Source organism: Cryphonectria parasitica (genome assembly GCF_011745365.1).
Source record: "Cryphonectria parasitica EP155 unplaced genomic scaffold M406scaffold_1, whole genome shotgun sequence".
Taxonomy (NCBI): domain Eukaryota; kingdom Fungi; phylum Ascomycota; class Sordariomycetes; order Diaporthales; family Cryphonectriaceae; genus Cryphonectria; species Cryphonectria parasitica.
Genome location: NW_024468909.1, coordinates 428260 through 454549, shown reverse-complemented (window position 1 = coordinate 454549; position 26290 = coordinate 428260). Strand labels below are relative to the sequence as shown.

The 26290-nt window shown below is 52.4% G+C and overlaps 11 protein-coding genes across 11 annotated transcripts; 7 read left to right on the top strand and 4 right to left on the bottom strand.

The window, feature by feature from the left end:
* Nucleotides 1-121: 121 nt before the first annotated feature.
* On the bottom strand, nt 122-2091 carry M406DRAFT_270467 (FAD/NAD(P)-binding domain-containing protein). Its single transcript, XM_040918081.1, has one exon. The coding sequence runs from the start codon at nt 1774-1776 to the stop codon at nt 283-285; it is 1494 nt and encodes a 497-aa protein (XP_040780499.1). The 5' UTR covers nt 1777-2091; the 3' UTR covers nt 122-282.
* Nucleotides 2092-2958: 867 nt separating this feature from the next.
* On the top strand, nt 2959-4116 carry M406DRAFT_240440 (HET-domain-containing protein; the record flags this gene model as incomplete). Its single annotated transcript, XM_040916125.1, has 2 exons — nt 2959-4009; nt 4079-4116. Coding segments are annotated over 2 exons (1089 nt in total), but the record flags the coding sequence as incomplete, so codon positions are not given.
* Nucleotides 4117-4949: 833 nt separating this feature from the next.
* M406DRAFT_245974 (FMN-linked oxidoreductase) lies at nt 4950-6466 on the bottom strand (the record flags this gene model as incomplete). The annotated part of the gene is made up of 3 exons (XM_040916377.1): nt 4950-5006; nt 5116-5450; nt 5623-6466. 3 exons carry the CDS (start codon nt 6464-6466, stop codon nt 4950-4952), a joined length of 1236 nt encoding a protein of 411 aa, XP_040780497.1.
* A 1395-nt stretch (nt 6467-7861) lies between these two features.
* M406DRAFT_325039 (uncharacterized protein) lies at nt 7862-8871 on the bottom strand (the record flags this gene model as incomplete). The annotated part of the gene is made up of 3 exons (XM_040919941.1): nt 7862-8300; nt 8391-8667; nt 8742-8871. The coding sequence occupies 3 exons, from the start codon at nt 8869-8871 to the stop codon at nt 7862-7864; spliced, it is 846 nt and encodes a 281-aa protein (XP_040780496.1).
* Nucleotides 8872-11329: 2458 nt separating this feature from the next.
* Nucleotides 11330-12495, top strand: M406DRAFT_16560 (uncharacterized protein; the record flags this gene model as incomplete). Its single annotated transcript, XM_040915412.1, has 4 exons — nt 11330-11440; nt 11537-11633; nt 11753-12225; nt 12313-12495. Coding segments are annotated over 4 exons (864 nt in total), but the record flags the coding sequence as incomplete, so codon positions are not given.
* A 486-nt stretch (nt 12496-12981) lies between these two features.
* On the top strand, nt 12982-13515 carry M406DRAFT_58834 (uncharacterized protein; the record flags this gene model as incomplete). Its single annotated transcript, XM_040924611.1, has 2 exons — nt 12982-12999; nt 13030-13515. The coding sequence occupies 2 exons, from the start codon at nt 12982-12984 to the stop codon at nt 13513-13515; spliced, it is 504 nt and encodes a 167-aa protein (XP_040780494.1).
* Nucleotides 13516-14034: 519 nt separating this feature from the next.
* Nucleotides 14035-15408, top strand: M406DRAFT_283941 (Dehydroquinate synthase-like protein; the record flags this gene model as incomplete). Its single annotated transcript, XM_040918541.1, has 1 exon — nt 14035-15408. The coding sequence occupies one exon, from the start codon at nt 14035-14037 to the stop codon at nt 15286-15288; it is 1254 nt and encodes a 417-aa protein (XP_040780493.1). The 3' UTR covers nt 15289-15408.
* Nucleotide 15409: 1 nt separating this feature from the next.
* Nucleotides 15410-16524, bottom strand: M406DRAFT_283939 (NAD(P)-binding protein; the record flags this gene model as incomplete). The annotated part of the gene is made up of 1 exon (XM_040918540.1): nt 15410-16524. The coding sequence occupies exon 1, from the start codon at nt 16484-16486 to the stop codon at nt 15410-15412; it is 1077 nt and encodes a 358-aa protein (XP_040780492.1). The 5' UTR covers nt 16487-16524.
* Nucleotides 16525-18759: 2235 nt separating this feature from the next.
* M406DRAFT_66020 (uncharacterized protein) lies at nt 18760-20352 on the top strand (the record flags this gene model as incomplete). Its single annotated transcript, XM_040924964.1, has 7 exons — nt 18760-18769; nt 18917-18988; nt 19051-19118; nt 19217-19371; nt 19669-19774; nt 19843-19945; nt 19994-20352. The coding sequence occupies 7 exons, from the start codon at nt 18760-18762 to the stop codon at nt 20350-20352; spliced, it is 873 nt and encodes a 290-aa protein (XP_040780491.1).
* A 1016-nt stretch (nt 20353-21368) lies between these two features.
* On the top strand, nt 21369-21647 carry M406DRAFT_234768 (uncharacterized protein; the record flags this gene model as incomplete). Its single annotated transcript, XM_040915997.1, has 1 exon — nt 21369-21647. A coding segment is annotated over one exon (279 nt), but the record flags the coding sequence as incomplete, so codon positions are not given.
* Nucleotides 21648-23215: 1568 nt separating this feature from the next.
* On the top strand, nt 23216-23893 carry M406DRAFT_354044 (uncharacterized protein; the record flags this gene model as incomplete). Its single annotated transcript, XM_040922814.1, has 1 exon — nt 23216-23893. A coding segment is annotated over exon 1 (600 nt), but the record flags the coding sequence as incomplete, so codon positions are not given.
* Between the last annotated feature and the right edge of the window lie 2397 nt (nt 23894-26290).

The window sequence follows — 26290 nt, the reverse complement described above, 5'->3', positions numbered from 1 at the left end:
TGCAGCCCCACCTGGTCCTTCCCTGTCCTATGTCCTAGACTTTCTGCTGACTCATGGACCATCTTTGTATTCAGTCATGTTTTCCCTCTCTTTCACTTGAAGCCATGCTCTTGAAAAGACAGGCATTGAACCTAATAAATATCTCATTCTGCAGTAGTTCTCTGCCTATTGTCTCGACACTAGCCTGCTCCTATCCTTCTTTGCACAGACTAATAACATTTCTTCCCAGCATCATTCAACCCATGACCTCCCAAACAAGCGCATTGACACCCTGAACAGCCCTCATGACAGGGCCAGAGCTCTACTCACACTCCCAAATCTGGCCTGTAGCCAATCCAACCAAACATTGCCCCTTGCCTTCCAAGGACCTTTACCATCCTTTAAGTTGAGTGGAGACGTCCTGTCCTTCTTTATGTATGTTGACGTCAGCTCCAGCCACGACTTCTTGTCCTCCTCAGCAATGACCGTCCCCTGGGGAAATTTGGGCACAGCAACCTGCCGACCCCTCTTCTTCATATCCTTCCACAGACGACACAGCAGGATGGCCGTATTGTCAACCCCGAGCGTCCACGAGGCCCAGGCATATCCAACCATGTACATCAGGTTGGGCACGTCATTCATCATACAACCCTCCCAAATGATGTGTTCCGGGTGGCTGACCAGCTCACCATCGACACGCAGGGGAACCCCCCCACCAAATCGAATCTTCAACCCCGTCGCCGTAATGATTACGTCGGCGTTCAGCTTCTGCCCGTTACTGCAGAGAATGCCGTCCTCCGTGACCGTCTCGATCGTGGCCGTGACGACACCCGCTTTCGCAGGCTTTCCATCGCGGCCGTGCAGGCACTCGAAGAAGTCTCCCTCGGGTGACAGACAGAGCCTCTGCTCCCATGGGTTGTATCGCGGCGTGAAGTGCGGGTCGGTGCTGATGTCCGCGGGAAGCCGCTCGCCCGCTTGTTTGAGGAGAGCCTTCCTCGCCAGCTGCGGATACCTTTGGCACAGGCGGACGCGGTAGAAGGGCACGATTGCAAAGTACAGCCAGTTCAGCCACGCCTTGAGCCTCCTGGGAATCAAGGACGACAGCAGCCAGTGTCCGTCGAAGGGTGCCCTGTTCGTGATGGCCGCGATCCATGTGGGGCTTCGCTGGAGCATGGTGACGTGCTTGGTCCTGGGCGCCAGGTTCGGGATCAGTGTGATGGCTGTGGCGCCGCTGCCCACGACCACGACCTCCTTCTCGGAGAAGTCGTAGTCGGTCGGCCAGGCTTGCGGGTGCACAATCTTGCCCTTGAAATTCTCCAGCCCAGGAATCACGGCCGGTAGGGGGTTCTCGTAGTCGTAGTAGCCCGTGCCGAGGACCACAAAGGACGCCTCGTAGACCTTCCTTTGCCCGTCATTGTCTACGGCCAGGGTCCACTTCTTGGCCTCGCTGGACCAGTCACACCCCGTCACCTTGTGCCGGAAGCTCATGTACTTGCGCAGGTCGTACTTCTCCACACACTGGTGAAAGTAGGACAGAATCAACTCGCCCTCGGCAATGGGCGTCGAGTACGGCCACGGCTCCCAGGCGAAGCCATAGGTGTGTAGGTCCGAGTCAGACCGGATGCCCGGATACTTGAAGATCTCCCAGGTGCCGCCGATGTCATCACGGGCTTCCAGGATCGCGAACTTGGCGTCAGGGACCCTGGACTGGAGGCGGTAGGCACAGTTGATGCCGGCTAGGCCGCCGCCGATGATGATGATATCGTACGAATTGACGCTGGTGCTTGACGAGCCCATTTTCTTCTCTTTTCTTTTGGTTGATGGTAAGAAAACAAAGATATGATAGGGAGAAGATCTCGAGCCACTTTAATATTCACTTAATCTTCGTAGTGATCAATGGATGAAAAAGGTAGGTCGAGAGTTATTAATGATGTTCAAATGTCCCTTGCTATCCACTGCATATGGGCTCTGAGGAAGTATCCAATCAACAGACCAGGATGCTCATGCTTGACACGGTGTGGTGATTCTTCTCTGTATGTATTCTGTCCAATACTTATCATGTATGCATCCAGGTGACGCGTAACAGGTTCTTAAGGCTTGGAAGGGCCTCTATACACCGACTACAGGCCATAGTGTGGAGATGCATCGTGCGGGCAGTCCCTTAAGAGCACATTTATAATCCCAATGCCGTGTCCCGCTCGTCCTGGGCCGAGGATATTGTTGGGTGGAGGAGGTCGGCACGGCACGGCAAGGCCCTGCATGGCACCACCAATGGAGACAAGGGACGGGGAGTTAAACCCATGCGCCGCTGATCTGATCAACACAACTAGGGGCAATCCTACTGCCGCCGGTCCTGGTGTAGGATCCGTGTCCGATTCCAGCAACCCAGCAGAACATCAGCTGGAAATCATCTGCAGCGCATCCCGGTTTTCTAACTGAGGTTGATTTGCATGTGACCAAAACCTGGCCTCGTTGTATACCTTTGCCTGTCGAGGGAGCCATGAATCCCTACACCCACACACTTGTAGACTACAATGTTTCAGCTCTTTGCCGAGCATGTCAAGACTTTCCCCCGCTTGAAGAATTCCAAGCATATTCGCATCAGCTCCACAACAGCTTGGATGACCTACAATCTTGCCTGTGTCCTTTCTGCAGGTGGCTGTGCAAAATTGTAGAAGCAGAGTGTGCACCGGATTATCTTGACAGGATCAGGACACAGCAAGCAAAGATTGCATTCTTCCTTGATATCAAGAGTGGCCAATCAAGGGCTTGGCTGGTTGAGCAGTATACTTACCAGGACGGAGGGAATATCGTCACTCTGCCACTCTATGTATTATCAGGTGAGTAGAATGGTTTCTCTCTGATCCAGATGATTAGCTACCGGGATACAATTGCGGTCGTAAATATTGACAGTATAACACAGATAAGATTGGTTCGGCCAATGGCGTCTCTGGAAGGCCCATGACACCCGATCTGCGATCCGATGAGGCCTTCCACCGTGTTACAAAATGGTTGAAAGACTGCACTCGTCATCACACCAGCTGTTCCGTGGTGGAAACAAGCCTGCCGACCTATACTCTAGACGTTGGGTCTGTGGACACGGCCGAGGAACTCCGGCTCGTCGAAAATAAAAACGGCACCGCAAAAGGTCTTTATGTCGCTCTTAGTTACGTCTGGGGTGTCCCTTTTGAGGAGGATCTGCGACAATTGTACCTTTGCACTGGGAACAAACATGATTATCTCGACAGAGTCCCTGAGGAGAAACTGCCACAGACCCTGCAGGACGCGGTCTTCGCCACCCGCAAGCTCGGCATACGATATCTTTGGATCGACGCCCTCTGCATCATCCAGGATGACAAGGAGTTCAAGAAGAAGGAGATCATGAACATGCACCGTATCTTTGGAGACTCCCATCTCACCATACAGGCCGCCTTTACGCAGACGGTCTATAAAGGCTTCCTGAGTCGGAGGACGCGGCATGCGCTTTCCGACCAACGACTCCTGTATAGCCGGAACAGCCGAACGGACTCTCTATCATCAACAGATGAGGCTTGTGTATTCCTGAGGCCAGCCGTACCTTCGGTACAAGAGGGCCCAGCGGGAACCCGCGCCTGGTGTTACGAGGAGGCCGTGCTGCCGAAGCGTCTGCTGGTCTATGGAAAGGAGCAAATGCACTACAGCTGCGTCGACAGTGGCATATGGGAAGGAGGCTCACGAGAAAAAAGGGGCATTTATAGCACCATTAGAGCATCCAGACGCGCCCCTTGGTTCGAGGGTATACCGATTCCGCCCACGGCTCGCACGCCTGATCTGAAACTGGACTCCTTGAAGCTCTGGTACTGGGCGCTGGATATCTTCTACACGCCCCGGTTCCTAACACGACCCGCAGATCGCTTGGCTGCGATTGCTGGCGTTGTGCGGTGGCTCCAGAACGAGATTCCTGGGGAGTACCAGGTCGGGCTGTGGACGGTAGATCTGCCGTGGGGCCTCCTCTGGACAACCCGAAGAGGCCTTGGAATAAAGTTTAGGAGTGATGAGATCAAAAGAGAATGGAAAAATCTCTGTCCTGAAGACTTCATGATGCGGCCCTCTGGGCGAGCGCGATACCGTGCGCCGTCTTGGTCTTGGGCGTCGGTGGATGGACCTACCAATCACCATTTCAGCGCGAGGCTGCGGGAAACCATTCTGGTGGAGTTCATAGCCTTTCCGACAGGAGACGACTTCCTTGGAGACGGAGGGCCCTGGGAGATTGTGATCAATGCGCCTACTAAGCTTGCATATGTCAGCCCAACACTGAGAGAAGGGGGCCAGTTGAGACTTCAGACCAAGAAGAGCACAGGGTGGGCTGGGTTAGTTACTATCCTTTATCCTCTTAAACCACCCGGAGGCACATTGGGCGATGATGGTGATGATGACGACGGTCACATGGCCATTGCCAAGTTCGATATTGCAAAGGAGACGCCAGAGAGGGAACGCACGGTCATGTGTGTCTTCATTACGGATCGCACGGGTTTAATTCTGGAGCCCACCGAGGAAAATGGGAAAGTGTATCGGCGTCTGGGTGTCTTTGACAACTACTACAATTTTTACCAAGGAGAGCCAAAGACAAAACTCACAATCATCTAAGTCTAACGGCAATGTCAGCCAGTAGGCGTTGGCTTTGTACTTCGTACCTATGCTACTCAAGTCTGGAGTAATTACGGAGCGAAATGCTAACTATGCACTAATTCATATCGTACCACGTCGCTGAAAATAGCAATTGCCAGCCGTCGGGTCTAATTAAGTATTATTATCCTGAACCTCCTAATTCAACCACATCTCGACTCTTCAGTCTGGTCTATATGCGATTCTCAAATCATCAACAACAGAGCAATAGTCTATACTTGCATCAAAGGATGAACGCCAGTCATAAATCTGTCCTCCTCCTACAACCAACGAGCTCCAGGTGTCTCTCAAGCTGGAAACGTCGTTCAAATCTCATGGCTTCCAAGATTGCTCATCTCAGAAATCTTCTTGGTATACCAGGCCTGTAGACACAACGATCGTCAGTAAAATGTCTCGTCCTCATATGATTGTACCTCGACCAGACAAGCAATTCATCATAAAGGGCAAACAATATCCCCATGTTGAACTTACCACCTCTGTACCAGCTCCCACGTTGGGTGAGATCATTTTTCTCATTAACCAAGGCGCTTCAATCCTCTTCGCAAACAACTTAGCCTCCTCACCCTTGACTTCGCGGTTGAAAACGACCGTCTTGGGCAGTAGAGGGTTCAGAACGGATGGCCTCCCGATCCCGATGAGGTCGCATCCGCCCTCGGCCACGGCGGCCTCCATTCCCAGGCGTGTCCGAAAGCCGCCGGTGACGAGGAGAGGCACCGTGGGGAACTTGCCGCGGATAGCTTTGGCAAAGTCGAGGAAGAAGGCCTCACGGGCTTTGGTCCGGGCGGATTTCGCTTGCACCTCACGGCCTTGGAACATCTATTGACAGGTCTGGTCAGCATCGTCTCGGAGTAGCCAAGATCCAAGAAAACCACTGCATCATGGTAGATCAAATCATTTGAGCCCCCCCTCTTGGCTTGCCGCTCTTCTCAGTGCGTGCGTGCACCAGAAGACCTGCTAAACATAAAATGTGGTAGTAACTCACCTCAGGATTCTCAAACGACCCACCACTGACTTCGAGAAAATCAATGCCCTCATCCAGGATGACCTGCAGCTGCTCGATACAATCCTCCAGCTCCGACTCGGACTGGTGGTCGACACTATTCAGCTTCACACCAACGGTAAACCCCTTGGGGGCCGCCTCCCTCACAGCCCGAATAATCTCGACCACAATGCGCGCCCGCTTGGCGGGGCTCCCGCCGTAGGCATCCGTCCTCTTGTTCACCTTGGCGCTCAGGAACTGCGCAAGCAGGAACCCATGCGCCGCGTGGATCTCCACGCCGTCAAACCCGGCCTCGGCAGCGATGCGCGCCGTCCTGGCGAACCGCCGCACCACGTCCTGGATGTCGTCGGGCGTCATCTCCCGGGGCGTGCCAAACACCAGGGCAGAGATCAGCCTGGCGAGGAACCCTGACCCCAGCTGCAGCGGCGTCGCGGACGGCGCGATGGATTTCTCAAAGAAGCCCCTCTTCCCTGCGCCCAGCGGCGACTGGCGGCCCGCATGGCAGATCTGTACCATGGTCGGCGACCCTCCCGCGGCGCCTTTGCTGGCTTTCGCCCACGCCTTCCAGGCCTCGCGCATCTTGGCTTCGTCGTCGATCAGGTAGACGTCGCCGGCGTCGGAGAGATAGCGTTCGTCGGTCAGGACGCTGCCGGTCATGACGAGGCCCCATCCGCCGTCTGCCCAGGTCGCGTAGGTGTTGTTGTGTGCCATGTTGGGCAGGCCGTCCTTGCTAAGGCATTCTCCTAAGGCGGATTTTACGAGGCGGTTGGGCAGGACGAGACCGCTGGAGAGAGGGAAGGGTTGGGAGATTTGAAGATCCATGTTGGTAATAGTGGATGTAGTTGCTGGGGATGAAGATGGAGTATTGATTTAGGAATGCCAGAAGTATGTATGTATGTATGTATGTATGTCTCCTGGGCTGTAGACGAACAGGCTGGGGCAGCAAGAAGGCTCAAACAATTCAGTTAGATATTGCTTCTTCTCGATAGAGGATATTTGCTGCTGTTCAAAGAATGTATTTCTTGATGGCACAGGCTTCCCAATGATGAGAGACAGTATCAACTGAGTTTATTCGTTGGCACTCTTGAACTGATTGTAAGTTCTTGGATGCATATACATCAACATACTTATAATGCTCGCGTCACCAGTGTATACGACTCCACACTCGGACTGGGCATGTTACGGATGCCGAACACCTCTCTTCTTTTCTCTCCCCTCTCTCTACGTTTCCTTTGTAATGATATCCTCAAGTAAACCTCGACCATAACAACATGTCGCCGTGTGAACATTTCAAACACGGCAAAATAAAAGCGAGATGGCAGAATAATCCCTCCGGCGTGAGAGGGTGCGTGCCAAGCTGACGGAGTTAGGAAATAGCCCTAGAGGATAGTCGCCGAGCATTAAGTTACTACTTACATGCACTAACAGTACATTGGGGCGCAGCGACGCGGCCTGATTCAGTCTCAAGCAGCCACACACACTCCGCCAAGCGCTTACCCAGCAGCGTTAGTAGTGGGTATTTATTGAACAAAGATGTATCATGTTCGCACTCTGGCACAATAATTCCGCCGGTGGAGGTTTTTCATGAGGTGAGATCTCACCAGTCCGAATGCGAAGGCGGGGCTTTCCGACTGGTAAGCCCTGGTTTTTTTTATTTTTATTGTATGGCATGCGAAGCTCATCCGTTGATTATACCTGGCTGCTTGGTAATCCATGAACACGCCGCGTGGACATTTTGGCATAAACTCCAAACGAAAGAAGAAAAATCCGTCAACATAATTACGCGGCGCGAAATTCATACTCGTTGATCTGATCGGACAGCTGTACAAAATGGGAAAATAACAACGCTGTCATTATGGTATATCATGCGCATGCAAGCGGTCTAAAGCTATTTAACCATCAAACTTCGCACCTCCAGCGAAGTACGCCACGTTCAGTCCGTGAACATGATCTCAACGTCCATCCCCAGATTTTTGGCCTGAATTACCATGATTTTGGTGTAAAATGAGCCATGTCCCGAAACTCCACGTCATAAATAAGCCATCAAACTCCTACCATACTCCCTCGCGCAAAAAGTCCTTGTGAGCCTGTCGATGAGACGACAACTCGCCAGGTTGAGAACACACCAAAATGAGCCTTGGGGAAAGAAGGTGGGGGGGGGGGGGAGGGTGGGGGCGAGGTTTATATCATAGGGTCCGCGCATCCACCCTCCTTGTCTCAGATGAGTCCAGTCCAACGTGAGATATAGCCGAACAGCATCCAGACGCAGGCAAGGGCCAGGACGAAGACAAATGCCTTTACGATGGCATCCCTAATCTTGCGTTTATTGCGGCCATGCAGACCTCTTTGGAAGTCGCGGGCGCTATTTGTGCTTGGGAAGGGCATCTCGGGTATGTCTTCACCTAGGAACTTGCAGAGAGGCTCCCAGCCGTGGCTGACGTCGTATTCGAGCAGGCGATTGCTGGGCACGATCTCACGGACGAGATCGTAGTGGGCCTTGTAGACCTCTTTGCCCCGGTTTTCGAAGTCACCTTGGAACAGGCGGTCCCAGAGGAGGAGCAGCATCGGCCGGTACAGCGAGAATGCCCAGTCGAAGTGGGAAATGATCTGAGATGTCTCATCCTTGATTCCGTGGTAGATCGTCTTGGTAGTAGATCTGCGGAGGAGTTTCATGTCAGTCTGGAGCATCATCAAGGGAAGGCTCGGCATCCTGGTGCGCGGCCTGTGGACACAGGAAGGAGCCTACTCATGCCAGGAGTCAGGATCTCTGTTTGTGAGAATCACTTTGGCGTTCGGGTAGGCTGCTATCAGCTCCGAGGCAAAGGCGGCGGCTGGCAGATCGCAGACGGCCTGGCAGTGACCAAGCAGCTGATCCCATTCGGCCTTGCCAAACTCGCCCTCGCCGTCCCATTTGGCGCGTATGGCACGCATCCACATCTCACAATCGCGAGGTGTCTCGGTGCTGGAGGCCCGCATGTGGTAGGTCTCCAGGTATCCAAGAGAGCGCAGGGCCGACCGAACGGCTGTTAGTAGATGGCGGTGGGTTGTCAGCATACAAGGGCACTTTGAACGACACATGGTCTTGTCATTCACTCACACATGGTTCCAGTACGGCAGAGGCCCAGACACAAGACCTTCATGGGGACGAGGCGCTTGCATTGTGTTCTGTCGATGTCCGTCCCATCCCGGACGAGTACGGGCGTACCACGCACTTCGAGGTCGGCCATATCGCGTATCTGATGGCAGAGATGATGGGCAACGGTGGTGAGTGCCTAAGAAAGGGGGAATTTTGATGACGGCCAAGGATCGTACGTAAGGAACCTGGCAGTGTGTTGTTTAGGACGCCACAGCGTTGATTGGGTCGGCGTTGAGAGAACGGTCGAAATGGTAAAGCGACGTTGGCGTTGACTTTGTTGCTCTGTGCAAGTGTTGATATGGGGACAGGCACATCAGGTCCAAAACACAGTCTTTTGACCAATTAAATTAATCTTGCGGTGCCCAAGACGTAAGTGGTCTGTTGGTCTGGGAAATGGCTGTTTTCTGGGGCAAATGTTGTTGGCAGTGCTCGAAAAGCAGGTGAGGTGATGTCTGCAGCTCGCTCCTTGACTTCTTTTCTCGGTTTGTCCCAAAATGGACTTGGCTCTGCCAATGGTTGGCCTGTGCCCGTTGCTGGCAGTCGAAAATTACTCGCGACAAGGAGGGGAAATTGTCCACGCAAAGATGCTCGTTACGGTGGAGAGAACAAGGTATGCGAAGATGCATACGGTGTTGTCGAGGGAAGAAAGAAGAGGGGGGGGGGGGAATAAAAGGAAAGGAAAGGAAAGACACTGCAGGTACGACCAGAAGTTCCGACGGCTGCCCTCTACGAACGTTGGCATTTCAGGAAAGGAAGGGGACATTGAAGTATAAAGTAATTTCAACAGTCGATCATCACCCTATCCTTGTTCAGCACGCTCCACGGCCTGCAGGGGTAACTTTGGCACCATACCGCGGAAGGAGCTGGCTACAGGGGCCTTGACACGCCCCTACCATGATAGTACTAAAGCTTAGGCAGGGGCAGAGGCACGGCCAGGGGTGTTCATGGGGGATCTGTGGGCCCTGACTGCCTTGTGGGGGTTAATGAATAGTGGTGTTAGGTTCTTGGGACAGTTGCAATTGCTACTTATAGTTCGCATGCATACTTTACTCAGTACTTGATACTACGGTACTGCGTACGCACTGATCAGGGAATCCGATCCCACGAAACGTTGCAGCACAGCAGCAGCATAAGGTTTGTATATAATTCCTCCTCCACTCACCACCCATCTTTCCAGGGCAGGGATGACCAGGGCACCAGGCACATGGTCACCTTTGATTGACTGTGGGCAGTGGCTTTCTCACACACATCATGTAGGTCATTCTCATCAATCTTTGAAATGCACACACCCCAGATGGCAGATGAGCTGTTGACTGGGAGACAACGCATCATTGCTTGATGTGAAATGTTTTTGAAAGACAGTGAGAGAAGCCCCACACGGACCCTGAAAATTAGGGTACTCTCCTCCCAGTCCAGGCGTGCAAGCCAGGTAGCACCCTGTTGTTTTCAGGGCTGCAGGAGCTTACACCACTAGAGGCGGCACAGGATCTAGCCACTGTACTTGGCCTAACCGTCACTCTTACTGCTATAGCAGAGGTTGTTTCTCCTTGACATATTAGGGACATCTCAAGATTTTGACAGACAAGCACAATGGCGTTCTGTGCAGTGAATGTCCCTTTTTCGTTTCCTTTTTTTCTTCTTCTTTTTCTTTCTTCATTTCAAGGGGTCTTGTGCTCACCTTGGGGCCTGCAATGTCATTCCTGGTTCCCCAGTACTTGATGCAATGGTAAAGAAGTACGTACTATTTGGCAGGTACTGCCTGGGTTGCTGCTCTGTCTCGCCTACCTTTCTCAATAACTTGGATCACCGGTTACCTTTTCTTTTTCTCCTTCGTGTCTTGTTATCTTGTTTCTGGGCTATCTGGATCATGTTCTTTCACCCGGACAAGCAAATTACGACGCCCTCCCTATCAGCAAACAACGGTAGCAGCTGTACGAGCGGCATCATCCTCGGTGCGTACGGAGTGCGCACATCGTCCCACCCACGTCCTGCCCGAGCTCGAAGAGCCGTAATTCCTGATACGCGAACACTTCTTTGTACACACGACAATCGAATGGGGCGTCTTTGTGCAATACTTTGGTGATTTCAAGACAGCTGCGAAAGCAATTGAATCTTTTGTCTATAGATGCTGTTGTGGGAACTGGTCTGCGATAACACGACGGTGCGATACGCGGGGTGTGGAAGGACGAGGTAGCAACATCAGCCACACCATTCACCTATCACTCTCTTCCTGGTTCTCGAACACAAAGAAGCACAAACACACACACACACACACACACACATTAGGCTTATCTCATTCCTTTTGTCTGGGTTTGTGCACCGCATGCTTCAGAATGGATCCCCGCGAGAGGGAGGCGGCCCAGCCGTTCCTCCGTAGACTCGGGAACGACTCCAGAGAGGATGTGCTGGAGCTGACCGAGCTTAGCAGCAATCATCACGCCCATGAAGAGCTTCATTCCGGGCCTGATGCACCATCGGCCAGCCTCGAAACCCAATTCGGACTCGTGGATGGTAAGAAGAACGAACAGAAGGCCCCCTCCATAAAGAGGTCGGCTACCTATGCAATCATCTTCATGCTGGGCGCACAGGTCTTCAGTGCCTCCATGAACGTTTCGATTCGACTTTTGGAGAGCGCTTCTACCCACCTTCATCCACTGCAGGTTAGCTTTCTCGACTAATGGACCACGATTGGCACGCAACAGTGATCGGTGGTGGGGCTCGAGGCTACTGTGAGACTGACATGCATCCTATGACAGATTTTATTCGTACGGATGAGCATCACTACACTCGGCCTCACTTTGTGGTTGTGGACGCAGAACAAGCCAAGCAACATCCTGGGGAGGCGGGAGAACCGTAGCCTGTTGCTCGTCAGGGCGTTTGGTGGATTTCTGGGCGTCTTTGGACTTTACTGTGCGCGCCCTGAGCTTTGCCCCAGTTGGCACACCTTGAACTAAAAATATCCATCTCTGTAGACTCCTTGCTATACCTCAACCTCAGCGAAGCAACCGTCATCACATTTATGATGCCCCTTGTTGCTAGTTTTGGCGGCCACATGCTACTTGGGTCCTCGTTCTCGGGGCCCGAGATCTTGCTTTCGAGCATCTCCCTTTCCGGGGTCCTACTCGTCGCGAGTCCGGATGCCCTCTTTGCTGCCAACGACATGGACACGACTGAAGGCGAGTCCGACACGGCGAGCATGGCATCTCGCATCTGGGCCATTTGCGCAGGGCTGTTGGGTGTCTGTGGCTCGGCCGCGGCGTTTCTTTGCATGTCTGCCATCGGCAAGATGGAGAATCCCCTGACAGTCGTCAACTACTTTGCCGCCCTGTGCACTGTTGTCAGCTGCGTTGCGCTGACTGTGCTGCCTAGCCTGGGTTTCCAGACTCCCGGCGATCTTTGGGAATGGCTGCTTTTACTCTTCAGCGGCGTCAGCGGTTTCTTGATGGTAAGTGTCTCTACGACTTAGTGACAGGGTATCATATTCGCCTTGGTTGATTTGAAGATATTTTGGTTGACAAATATGAACATTTAGCAACTTCTCATCACATTGTCACTGCAGGCCGAGAAGTCTCTTGTGGCAGTCAACATGGTTTACACCCAAATCGTATTTGCGCTTGCCCTGGATGGCGTCGTCTTCCATACCATACCGCACGCCGTGTCATTCGTGGGCTGTGGTTTAATCTGCGGATCGGCCGTGTTTTTGGCGTGGCACAAGACCAGGGCTCAAGGGAAAGCCGGAAATGCCGTGGAGGGACCCTGATGATAAGAGTGGCCGTTTGAGGACGTATTTCGGCCTGAGAACTAGGGACATGAAACGACGCGCAATATTGATGACGGTGCTTCATATGAAGTGAATGTAAACACGTCAAGCCCGGGCTGTAAAGAGGGGACTTGAGGCAGCATTTTATCTTGGTGAGACTGATGTCTCCTAACAACCAGTCAGCGTGGTTGCGTGGACCTCGGATGCCGGGACAGGCCGTGGACCCGCGCCAATCCTTGTTCAAAATTGCATCAGAGTTGAGACGCACGCAGCATGAAGATCGCGACTTGAGCATCCGACACAAAGGCATGAGCAGGAAGCTGAAGCATCAACGAGCGACAGCCAAATACAGCCAATCCAGGAAACTAGCCAATCCAGCTATCTCAACGTCCCAGTGAGATCCTTTGAAAGGGAGAGAAAGATTTCCAGTTCATCAGAGCCATGGCGTCACAGTCAAAGTCGAAGCAGCAACAGCTTTACCAGCCGCAGGTAGGCTTTCACCTGCCTTGGCCCTACACCATCTTCTTCCTCTTCATCGAGCCCTTCTCGGCCCTCGTCGGCGCATACTACGCCCACTTCCGACAGCGGGACTATCTGACGCTCACTCACGCGTCCTCTGCTCCCGTCCTGGGCGGCGTCTCTACCGGCACCTCCATCGTCCTCTCCCAGCTAGCCAACCTCTACCTCCTCTTCGCACTCAACGAGGCTCTGGTCCTGCGGTCTAGCGCAGATCTGCGAGTCTGGAGGACAGTCCTGTTCGTACTGCTGTTGGCTGATTTTGGTCACTTGTACACCGTCAAGGCGCTGGGCCTGGACGTGTACCTGCCCTGGAACTTTGCTAGGTGGAACGCCATCGACTGGGGCAACATCCCGTTCGTCTACCTCGGCGCCAGCATGAGGATCGCATTCCTCGCAGGTGTGGGCATGGGCGGGTCAGGCAACAAGCTGCCCAAGGCCATCAAGAAGAAGAGCTAGATGGGCAACACCGACCCGGGGCGCTATGTTCTGGAGGATGGATGTGCTCCGTCCATCGTGTACGATCCCGAATAGGGAGATAAGAGATTCTAGGGACTGTATCCGCCGCCCCTATCAGCGCGCCCTAGAGAGCGCACCCTGGAGCAAGCTCACCGACCTAGAAACAATGACAATACCCTTTTAGCATGAGGGTCTTGTTCATGGAACATTGAATACCCCAAGATCGCCGTCATGATGTCCAAACACGGCACCTTTAGGCCCGATTATATTACTAATCTTTGTGCGTCGATGTGCTCCCAGTTCCACGTGGAGAGAGGGGGGGGAGAGGGGACGAGTGGGATCCGAAGCTGCTGACATCACCTTGTCCGCGATTATACAACAAGAAGGCGCTGCATCGCATCATATTTTCTTGAATACTATCACGCACAGCCTTTCTCCCCAAGGACACGAACAGCCACCACATATACACAATCATTCTTTACCAGTTCTACGAAGCAATCCGTTCAGTGAGCCCCAAACATGCCTGCTCCCGGAGAGACATATCAGCAAGCAGGCCCAACCTCGCCCAAGCCGTACATTTCGTATGGCTTGCCTTTCCAAGAAGCCGCGAGCTGGCATGTCACGAACACATTCGATGTGTCTCGAGTATACGTGGTTGTCTCGGCGACAATCAGCAAGACCAAGGACTGGGCCGGGCTGCGGGACGCCCTCGGGTCAAAGCTCGTGGGCGTCCGCTACGGCATCAAGCCTCATACGCCGTGGAACGAGGTGTATGAGCTCGCGGCGGACCTGCAGCGGGTGAAACCACACGTTGTCATCACCCTAGGCGGCGGTTCCATCACGGATGGGGTCAAACTGGCTCGTCTTTTTGCGGCGAACGACGTGCTGACGACCGAGGCGCGGCTGAGCTTCTGGGAGAAGGCAAAGCCCAGGTTCGAGAAAAGGGAGGACCGTGAAGACATAGCGTCAGCGACCAACTCGTGCATCTTCATCCCGACGTCGCTGTCTGCCGGGGAGTGGTCTCAGTACGGCGGAGCAACGGACGACGAGGGACACAAGAGCCTCTTCCAGCACAAGTCCATGCTTGCTGACATTGTCATCTACGACCCTGCCCTGACGCTCGGGCTCCCAGAGAAGTTTTGGTTCTCCACAGGCGTCCGCACGATCGACCACTGCGTCGAGGGGCTGTCAAGCACGAACAAGGTCGACGATGAGGACGCCATCCGTGACGAACTAGACAAAGCTCTACGGAGACTGCTTCCCAACCTGCTCATCACCAAGACGAAGAACTACCGCGATCTGGACGCTCGTCTCCAGTGCCAGCTCGCCACCGTCATCCTGCCTCGGGCCATCACCATCGGTGTCGCGGCCAGCCACGGCATCGGCCACCAGCTTGGCCCTCTGGGCGTCGGCCACGGTGAGACCAGCTGCATCCTGCTGCCCAATGTGCTCAAATTCAACTGGAAACACGGTGACGACCTCGCTCGGCAGCGCCAGGACCGCTTGCGGGGGATCTTTTGGTCGGACCCCGTGCTGCGGGCATTGTTCCAGAAGCGGGGGCTGGAGGAGGACAAGGCAGACGCGGGCGACCTTCTGGATGCGTACCTGCGCGAACTCGGCATGCCCAGGACATTGCGGGGCGCAGGCATCAAAAGAGAACAGTTCGACTCGCTGGCCGAGAGCAGCCTTCGTGACCCATGCACGACCAATGGCCCCGTGAAGATTGGGAAGGCGGAAGTACTTGAGATCTTGGACATGGCTTGGGATGACTAGGGGGTTTTTTTTTGTTTGTTGTTATGGATGTGTCGACTTGGTTTTGTGGACGCTCTCTCAGGGACAAGTGAAGTGATGTAGTAGGCTCTGGATAGCCTGATTACGCAACCAATTCCCAACATTACTCCATCAGCTTCGTGACGAGCTTGCCCTTGTTGGCACCACTGAACAAGGACGTCCATATCTCAGGCTGCCTCTCGATGGGCGCCTCTACCAGCGTCTCGCCCTCATCCAGCCTGATCTTGCCCTCCGCCGCCGCCTGGATGAGCTCTTCCGTGATGGCCCCGACCTTGTCCATCCAGTTCAGAAACGTGTACCCTCTCACAGTCAGGCTCATGGCCACGATCTGAAACCAGTTCCGCAACCCCATCGGCTCATCGGCGCTGTTATACGTGCAGATGGCCCCCGTCACCGCCACCGTGCCCCCTCTCTTCATCCGCCCCAGCACCGCATCCAGCACCTCACCTCCCACGGCGTCCAAGTACAAATCCACCTCGGCACCAGGCGTCGCCGCCGCCAGGTCCTCGAGAAACGTCGCGCTCTTGTAGTTGACGCAGGCGTGCGCGCCCAGGTAGTCTCGCACCCACGCGCACTTCTCGTCGGAACCCGCAATGCCGACCACCCTGCCTGCACCGACCATGCGCAGGGCAATCTGCACGGCCATGGACCCCGTCGCGCCCGCTGCCGCGGAGATGACAATGGTCTGGCCCGGTTTGGCCTCGCCTGCAAAGTAGAGGCCCGTGTAGGCTGCCAGACCGGACGAGCCGAAGGCGCCTAGGAAATGGGTGGGCGGGAGGTGGGCGGGCAGAGGTGGGAGGGGCCCCTGGAGCATGGGCGAGGCCGCGTCGAGGACGAGGAGCTCGGCCCAGCTGGCCAGGACGCAGAGGACGAGGTCGCCTGGCTTGAAGGCCGGGGCGGCGGACTCGAGGACCTGGCAGAGGCAGCCGCCCTGCATGGGCTCGCCGAGGGCCACGGGGTTGACGTAGAGGCGGGCCGAGGTGGCGCCTGGGTGGATGAAGTTGCGGAGGCCGGTGTCGTTGGAGAAGTAGCGGGTGCGGGCGAGGATCTGGCCTTGTTGGAGGGGCGGGAGGGTGGTGGTTTGGAGGTGGAAGGTTGCGTTGGGGCCGGTGAGGATGGGGAGGTGGGTGGGTTTGTGGGCCAGAACCCATTGCTTTGTTGTGTGGGGTGAGGATGCCATGGTTGGTTTGATGTTGTGATTAGGAGAGAGGGCAGGGAGTTTGTTCTTCTTGAGGGGTGGGGAGAACAAGGAGGAGGAGGAGCAGCAGCAGGAGAAGCAAGATAGATGATCTTGGTGCTCAGACTTGATCATATCTTGCGAAGGAGGAGGAGTGGATCGTTATGAGGCCGCTACTATCATCCATCACATGATAATGAGGGGTTTGTTTTGTTTGGAATCAAATCGTTGTGGATCCTCAGTTGGTTTCTTGGCATTTATTTCTTCATGGCTATAAATACTGGATTCTTGATTTGATCTCGCAGTAGGGTACGAGTCCGAGTTGCTTTAAGTTTTTTTTTTTTTTTATTTTTTTTTTTTTTATTGTGCAGAAACTGCTTAATTGTGAGGACATTCGAGAAAGATGTATTACAAGCCAGCGTGAAAATGATCATTACTTGTAACAACGACCCTGTGTCGAGGTCTGGAGTTCCCAAAACGGTGACCCAGACCCATTATTTCTGAAAGGGGAACAAATATTCATTCATAATACAATTCCTGCGTATAGGCATTGAATAATGAGGGCATGGCTCCAATTCAGGCCGAGGAATGCAGTCTTCACCTTCCCACCACGTGCATGAGTCGCAACAAGATGGACATTCATGACTTTCGTACTGAAAAACAATTCCACTATGGCCCCTGAACTCCCAAGTCCTCGCATCCACAATCATCCGCCCTTCTTGGCTCATTTTTTTGCAGTTGACTTGTTCTCCTGCCTGAAGCGCGGTCGCGAAGCGCAATAGAAGCCCTCCTCCGATGCCCCGGAACACGGCAGGACTTACTATTCGGAGCGACGTCAGCTAATCTTCTGCTTCTCGCCCCCAGCCCACCATCTTTAGCCTCGGGGCTTTACGCCTGCGCCCATGCCCTACTTTCTTCTCGCTTGCTACTTTTCCTTTCCCACTGAGGAAAATGAGGAAAGTACACGGGTCAAATTTACATCAGATGTCCTGGCCTTGCGTGGCTGCCTGGCGGCGTCCTTTTCCTTGTTTCTCCCTCTCCAGCCCCAGTGCTTGCTCCAAACGGATTCGCAAAGGCTGCCTTGACCAATCTTTAAGGTTCCTTTAAAACAGAGGTAAGACATTTGGTCAAATCACTGCATGTTTCTATGAATATAATTCCTGTAAATTGAATGACCTAATGATGTTATTTGATTTGTGGAATGACAGCTTAGCTTCAATATCAAAGAAGATGGTGGGGGGGGGCCAAATCCTTCCACTCTAGACACCTTTGAGGGGAGTAGGAGCTGGGGGCTGGAGCTAGAGGCGCAACTTCCAGGGGACTAATGCAATCACCAGTTCATCTGAGCCGAGATTCGTGCCTTGCTCATGCACACTATCTCTTCAAGGAGCGACACAGAAGTGATAGCTCAACTGGGTGACGGCTGCACGCGGTTTCCCATCCAGTGTCATTTTGCGAAAGTGGATTAGCTGTGGAGAACAAACAGATAGTGCTCGAAAACAATACGCCTCGCCCCCATACAGGAAGCAAGCGAAGGAAATGCGCCTGCTGAGCTAATGCAGATATTGAGATCCTTCCATGTCTTGTTTCTCAGATGTTTTGCTTGGCCAATGGTGTGCCTCCCATCCTGTTTGTTCTGCTAGTGCAAGCCATTACTGGAATTGCTACATAAATAATACTTGGCCAAGGACCTGGGCTGTGGGCCGCCTGTCTTGATCTTTGAAAAATTACAAGTGCCCACATCTTCATTAGTTGGGACAAAGTGGTCGGTTCCATTGCCCCTGCTTGGTCAGTGACTGTCAAGATCAAACATGTCGGTTGCAGATCTGCCATCATGTGCTGTAAGATAAAACCACTACCTCCATACTGTCGTACAAAAAAGGTATCTCTTGTGAAACTCACACCCTTTCAAATAGCTTGAGTGCCTTTTGTCAGCTATCGCCAATTCCACTTGTGTTGCTACAGACACAGCCTGCACCTGTTCCAATGCTGCGCTCAAGAGCCAATCTACCCTCTGCAGTGAGGAGTCATGCACTATGGTTGAGTTGCTGAGTATGCCCTAGCTTTTCCAGATTACTATAATAGGTGACCTGTTATTTATCTTCAAGCTGAATTAACTGTCTTGGGTGCCTGATACAGCTACGCAAAACATCACCAATACTATCTGTGGTGTTGAGCCTCGTTATGACGACTCTTGGTTCTTTCCCAGTACAGTGCTTCTCGGATTCATGATATTTGTTGTTGGGCTGCGATGCTTAGCTCGCATTACTCTTAAGATGGCCTTCTGTGAGCAGTAACCTCGGACCTCTGCCCCTCTCCCTCATCATGTTTGCATCTTTCTCAAACATTTTATTCAAGTTCAGCACTACTGTGCATTGATGTTCCTCATACACACTTTTTAAAAATTGCATGCTAAAATATTATTTCATGCAGGGTGGGATGATTACATGAATATCCTTGCTGCTGCAACTGTAGTTGCAGCTTATACGATAGTTGCTGGTCCTAGTATGCGACACAATCCTCTTTCACTTCATGGCTGCCAAGTACTGATAAATTTGATTTTATAGTGGAGTTCAATGGATTTGGTCATGATATCTGGGCAGTAACCCCAGGGAAGATTGTGGCATTCTTGAAAGTAAGTGAAACCCATTTTCTAGTTAACCATATATTGACTGTAATTCTTCCATCATTACTTGAATATAGAACTAATCCGTATTCACTTTTTTTTAATAGTATTACTATATTGTATCGCTTGTTTATCTAGTCGCTCGACTTGCTATACGGGTGTCGATTGTACTATTTTACTCACGAGTCTTTTCCACTCCGGAGCATCGTCTCAAGATTCGCATCACGCAAATTATCAATATTGGATTATCATTTGCCTTCTTGTGAGTATTTCTTCATGGTCAAAGTTGCATCAAAAGTTGATTTTTCAAATCCCCCCAATAAGACACTGGGTGCGGTGCACGCAATCCAATCTATGTACATGTTCCACCAGCCTATCGAATGATTAATCATTAGATGATATCATGAGTCTTCGTATTCATTAACCAAATCTCATAGTATGGTATTCACATTTCAGTGCATCCCTGTCAGGTATTACTGGAACCGCATATATGATATGCAAGCCGGACATTGCATCGATATGTTCGATTTTGTATGGGCAGCTTTTACTCTGCTTATAGCTTTCGACTTTTGGATAATCGCGATTCCCCTACCTATCATAGCCAAACTTCAGCTGCCTGTAAAGAAAAAGCTGCTTATAGCCATAATGTTTACGACTGGTCTTGCGTAAGTACACGCCTGCTGTTCTTCAGACCTGCTATCGCATTCCGGGAATCGAATTACTATATCGGCAGAGCCAAATTATAAGCAAGCAAGCTAACATCTGCAGAGCTATTGGTGTTGGCAGTGCAAAACTCGCTTATGTTGGAATGTTTACACGCACTACCAACCCTACATGTAAGTTATAAGAATCTTCAAGGAGAGTTACAACTAACCTGATTACAGATGATAACATGCCTATGCTTAGGCTCTGCTGTATCGAGATCCAGCTTGGGGTAATTTGCTCCTGCATGCCTAGCATGCCTATGCTCTTCCGGCCCTTCACCGACTACGTCCGCACTAAGAGCGAGACAGCAAAGAGATTTGATTCGGGATATGCAAATGCTCCGGAGCGTATGAGTAGCAGCAAGCCCTACTCAGAAGGCACGAGCTACTCTACGACTTATAGCAGGAGTGCTGATATTCCAGAGGCCCAAGGAATCAGAATGATGACAAACATCCACCAATCGACAAGCTACTGGCGAGTCGAGTCTGACAAGAACGTTTTGTTACGCGAGATGCCTATAAGTCAAGAAAGCGTTTAGATAAACGCAGAAGGCATGTGCTACGAGCGAGCGTATGAGTGGATAAGATTTTGAAATCAGAATGTGGTCACGCGGCACATTTCATGCACAACAATGTCTTGTCGTATTCGTACTCTACAGCGAAGGAGATGGGAGCTCAGGCTGTACGCAAGTTGATAGCATAGCTTCCACCTAGGTTAAAGAGAGGATCATTTGGTTCCATTCGCTGTCAAAAGTACTCAAGTCTGCTGCTACCTATGCGTGCGGTAGCAGCATTAAGTAATCACCCCGATCGATCATGTGCCCTGGGAACGAGAACTCCGTGGTGAATTGTGATATGTCTCTACATAGGTTCTTCACGATTTTAGAGACTCATTTTCTAGATTGGACCATTTCATGGTGAACTGAGCGAGCTGGTGTAATGAGCTAGATGAGTCCAACGTATATAACTGGACGGACATGAGGCCGCTGCTTGGACAAGGGAAATTGGCTTGAGAGATTCCAAGACAAGATCTCTTAGTTCGTAATATCAGAACCACGTAGTTTACAGTCATCAGTAATTACACCTCAGATTGTTCGAAGCACAACACTAGTTCACAACTAATAAGAAAGTACCACGGGTAGCATACTAATATGGTGAGACATGTGCAATGCCAAAGTGACAAGAAGTTGCCCACTATACAGTCTTGACTAGCGCATGCCATACTCTGACCTCCTCGCGCTTTGTCATCCTGGGGTTCCCGCGGACTTTTGAGCGCTGCTGAGCGAGGCTGTAGAATCCTTCCCGTAATCATAGCCACAATGATCATCACGCGTGACCTGACTGCCAAGCTAGTCATCTGCATTGAAAACTTATAAAGACCTCCACGACCCCATCCATTATTTAGAGGTCAGCAAATTGGATCTCTTACCTGTGGCTTCTTCTGCATCGGTTGAACAACCTAATATCATTACCGAATCAACTAGAAACAAACAAAGACAACATCATGGAATCCCAACCATCTAATGATCACGCGCCTGGTAGTCAGGACTCAACAGCCCCGAAGAAATCTCTCTACCGTCGTTACGTGGACGCCAAGCGCGGAAACAACAAGACAATCTCAGACGAGGATCTCAAGAAGTACACTGGCATGACAAGAGAAGAGTTGGGCGAGTGGTCTACGGACCGCCCGGGCGTCGGCGGTCATAGGAATGCTGGAGATATCACGGCTGGGCCTGTGACTGGGTTTGGTGGGATGGCTGCGACTAATGGGTTCGGAGGATGGGGGCCCGATGCTAGAGGGGATTTGAAGTTTCCGCCTAAGAAAGAGGAGAAGATATCTGGAAATGATGGTGGACAGTAGGTGGAGGATAGAATGGTGGTTTTCATGTAACCTCAAGATTGACAACGTTCTGATTTTGCTGAGAAGGCTATGGGTATTTCACAAAGCCAACTGATTATGGCATGCATGATGCCAACAATCCATACTATTAAACAGAAAAGTAGAAATGGATTGTGAACCCACTGCAAACAATATTGCCATAACTCTTCACTCAGCTTGTAGATTTGAAAAATTGGGCCCACTTTGGGTGGCCCTGGACAGGAAGAACAGCAAGGTGTATGTAAATATTAAGTAGTTAACTTCTAAATTGTGTCCTTCTCCTTGCTTACCCATGAATGGCGCAGACCCTCAATTTGTACAAAGCATTACTGACTGACACAGCCCTTCTTGACGTGATGTTGCAGAACTTGCGCCTCCTCCAAACGACGATCAGTTTCTCCAGTGGAGGTTGAGACCTGGACATCAATCACCTCAACTATGAACCAAGCTACGAACAATGCACTAGTATGTTGATGGCGTGTCAGCCAGAATCCATTCAATAATGACGCCTCCTGACCAGTTCAGTCCAGTCTGCACGCAGAGGCAATTGAATTAATACACACTGTCCTGCTCGTCACAAAACAGAACGCCAGACAAGGAAGACTGACTTACAGTGCGATGACATAATTTTCTTCTACTTCATGATCTATCAACGTATCACGAGGAACTGTTGCAACCGCTTGTCTCGAAACGGGACAGCCCACTCAGCTGAACAAGGCTGACGATCCTAACCTCACCAGGTAGCATCCATGCCCGACAAGCTGAACACACCTAAACAAAACCGCAACCAGTGCCGAACATGGCGCCAAACAAGCAGTTCTTCCCAAAGCAGGTTTTCTTACAGTCCGAGAAGCAGACAGAAATGCGATACGTCGTCAGTTTAGTCACCAATGTTTGGAGATCCATCACGCTTCTTTCCCCTCCTCTTACATCACTTACAAACGCTAACCAATAGTTAGTCCCTTCCACAGAATGGGGACAAGACTTATAAAAAAAAAAAAGTGGACAAATCCGCACACGAACTAAAACTAAGGAGCATTTTTTAGTCCCGAGCCCTCTTTCACTAGTGGTTCTTTGTTAAAGCGGCTTGCGCCAAGCGTCATCGATTCTGTTTACTGTTTCTCATTCCTCGGGGCCACTGCCTGCCAGCCCCAACAGCCCCCCCCCCCTTCAAGCAAGACATCATGCCTTTACGCGTCTTGGGGGATCGTGGACACTATGAGAAAGTGGGATTTAGCGCTGGGGAAAAGTGGTTCACATGAGCTCATCTGGAAAAGATGGCTTGCGTTTTGCTCAATGTCAAAGGGCGGGCGGGCTCTGAGGGGCACAAGAGCTGGGCTGGGTTGGGGGACTATCGAGTTGTGATCCAGTGATGTGGGTGTGATGTCACAAGCCTTGGATGCTGTTTCGTCCGTATGAAGATGTATGCTGTGCCCTACTGAAATTGCTAGATTAAAAAGGCTGCTGTATCCTTCAAGCATAATTACTTTTGAGATCCAGGGCTGTTTAACTATAGTTATAACTTTCTCTGGCACAGACACAAAAGTCAACACCTATTTCATCCATTTCAAACAACTCATACATCTTTAGCACATCAATATGAGCGGCATAGGAGAGAAGATCAAGGATACCCTCACGGGTCACCACCACGACGCAGACAAGTCCAAGACCTCTGATGCGAGCCACACCAAGACCGGTGAGAAGCACGACCCTGAGATCGACGCCAAGAAGGCCACCAGTGCTGCTGGCAACTATCCTTACTGGGGAGATCTGCCACGCGAGGGCGAAGGGCACCAGGACGGTGCCACAACCATCACCCACGACAATACTCACAACCACGGGCGGGATACTGGCCTCGCTGCTGGTGCTCTTGGGACAGGAGCTGGGGCGGGTTCCCTGGCGTCCAGGGACCAGAATGCGCAGTCCAACTACGACAACACCGGCTCAACGCAGCAGTCTCTTCCGGACCGCACAACCCAGACCACGCAAGGTCAAGGCGACTATAATGACAACAATAAGCGTGATCTCGCTGCAGGTGCTGGCGCCGGTGCAGGTGCGGCGTACCTTGCGTCTAAATACAACAACAAGGACGACGAGAAGCATCTGCAGGACTCCAACACAACATCTGGTGGTGCTTTCGCCAGCGACCCAACCCACACCGGACGCAGCACTCTAGAGGACCAGAGCAACTATGGCAACCAGAGTGGGCGGAGCTTCCCGCTGCAGGACAACAAGACTGCTGGCGTTGACGACGAGCAGAGCCGGCGGAGGAAGGAGGAGGAGCTCCTTGCAGGTGGTGCGGGCGCGGCTGGTCTGGCTGGCGCGGGATACTATGCGTCCAAGAAGCACAACGAGGACAAGACCCGCCCAGACGACCGCTACACCAACACCACCAACACTACCAACACCACCACGACCACCACCAATCCTACCTCGACACAGCGCGACCCGACAAAGACCAGCTCGACTGGTCTTGGAGACGACAAGAACGATCGCCGCAGAGACGAGGAGCTCCTCGCCGCCGGTGCAGGTGCCGCAGGTCTTGCCGGAGCAGGCTACTACGCCAACAAGAAGCACAACAACGATGATTACAACAACAACACCAGCAAGTACGGCCGCGAGGACCCGCTCGCCACCACGACTGGTTCGTACCCAACACAGCAGACCGGCCAGACGGGGCCCACAACCAGCGGTGGTGTTCACAACACCGTCGTCGGCGCAGGAAGTTCTGAGGATCCTTACACACAAAAGGTCCCTCGCGAGGCCGGGGCTGCTCCTCCCTTGGGCTCTTCCACCAACGCCACAACCGTCGGGCCCCAGACCCCCACCAGCGGTCTGACTCACCAGCAGCAGCAGCAGACTGTCGGCAGTGGGTATGGAGCGCCCAAGTCTGGCGATGATCGCGACAGACAAGCCCTGTACGCTGCGGCGGGTGTTGGCGCCGGTGCTGGAGCCGTTGCCGCGGAGGAGAAGTATCGCCACCGCAAGGACGACGAGAAGCCCACCTCGACGACCACGACCACGACGGCGTCTCAGCCTGCCCAGGTGGCTGCGCAGCAGGCGTGGAACAGGCAGTCGCCCAGCTCGGCTGCTGCGGGTGGCGTTGACGACACTTCTAGGTACGGCGGCACCAGCAACAACAACAACAATGGTGCCGCTGCTGCTGCTGCTGCTCTCGGCGGCGCAGGTCTCGCAGGCGGCACAGCAGCCTACTACGGTCAGGGCAAGGAGCACGACCAAAACCCTCGCTCAGACAAGTCTGAGGAGATTGCCGACCGGGCTCTTGGTCAGGGCAACAACAGCAGCGCCTACACTGGCACGGGAGGCTTCCAGCCTGAGCACAAGACGTCGTCTACCATGCCGGGAACTTTTCCGTCGGGTGGCCTGTCCAGCTCCGGGCTGAACTCTTCTCGGGTTGTTCACAAGTGCCAGCAGTGCGGTGCCGATAACGACATTAGCCACTATTTTAACAAGGATGCCTCTTTCAAGGCTGACTCGTAAGGCTTTTTCTGTTTAAATGTGTTGCGATGGCATGGTTCAATGACTGGTTGTTTAAATTGTTGGCGACGGAAAGGAGGGAGAGTAGGTTTCGGGTCTGGAGACTGCCAATGTCTTGTGTGAAGACTTCGGGAAAAATATAGCGATCTTGTGAGGTAGTTAGCATAATGATTTTTTTCGAATAATAATATTTGGTCTTCAAATCTTATCTCAAGATGAATTTCCACGTCAGTTAACACATATTCTGATAAAATGTCTCCAATGCATCTCTCACGCAGCAAACAACAAGCAACAAGCCCAGTGTCTCCATCAGCTCTGTCCGTACTATGGTTACAGCCCGCGCCAGCCTCTGTTGAAGCCGCCAGACAATCGCCAGCGTCGATAGGAGGGCGTCTGCCACCGCCTGCACGTCAACAATCAGACGGCCCGTTCCCGACAGCGCCGCCCGAGATACAAACCGCTTGGGGCCGTCTGAGTGTGTGTGCAGCTCATGTCTGATGGTTGCTTTGAGTGTGACGAACACCGAAAGCCTCACTGGTTCGTCACACTGGCGGGGTCCTGCTTTTCTTCTTTTCCCATGCTCCCTCAAGAATTTTCTTGTGTCGCTGATCTGAACCTGTAAACACCCAGCGTTACGCTAATGCGCCGTCTAAACCTGCCGAGGCGTTCTTGATCATGGTTACACTTTACAGCGACTGATTATCACGGCTTCCGACAGGCGTGCATTTGGTCCTCGGACTGGTGGCAAAGGTCCTAAGAGTCCTAAGAGCGCGTGTCACGAAAACGCCAGAGAGGGGTGATTGCGCGCACAACATTGTCTTTTATGCGTCTAGAAGCCGTGCATTGCTGCTAACTGCTATAGCTGACGATCAGATACCAGGGTTGTACATACATGCAGAGGCTATAGTTGATCGTCAGGGCAGTTACTAAGGAGATGCTGGTCTCTCTACCTGATTCTACCCACAGGCAAGGGCAACAGCGCCCGGCGGGTAACGCTATTAAGATTCTGTGCTAATTCAGGAACAGCTGCAGCGGCAATGATGAGCAGGAGAGTCTGGACCCAGTGACAATCGTGCGACGAGGTCTGAGCCCTGGCATTT

Excerpts from the sequence above, each read along its gene's own strand:
- M406DRAFT_270467 (XM_040918081.1), bottom strand. The coding sequence starts at position 1,776 with ATGGGCTCGTCAAGCACCAGCGTCAATTCGTACGATATCATCATCATC.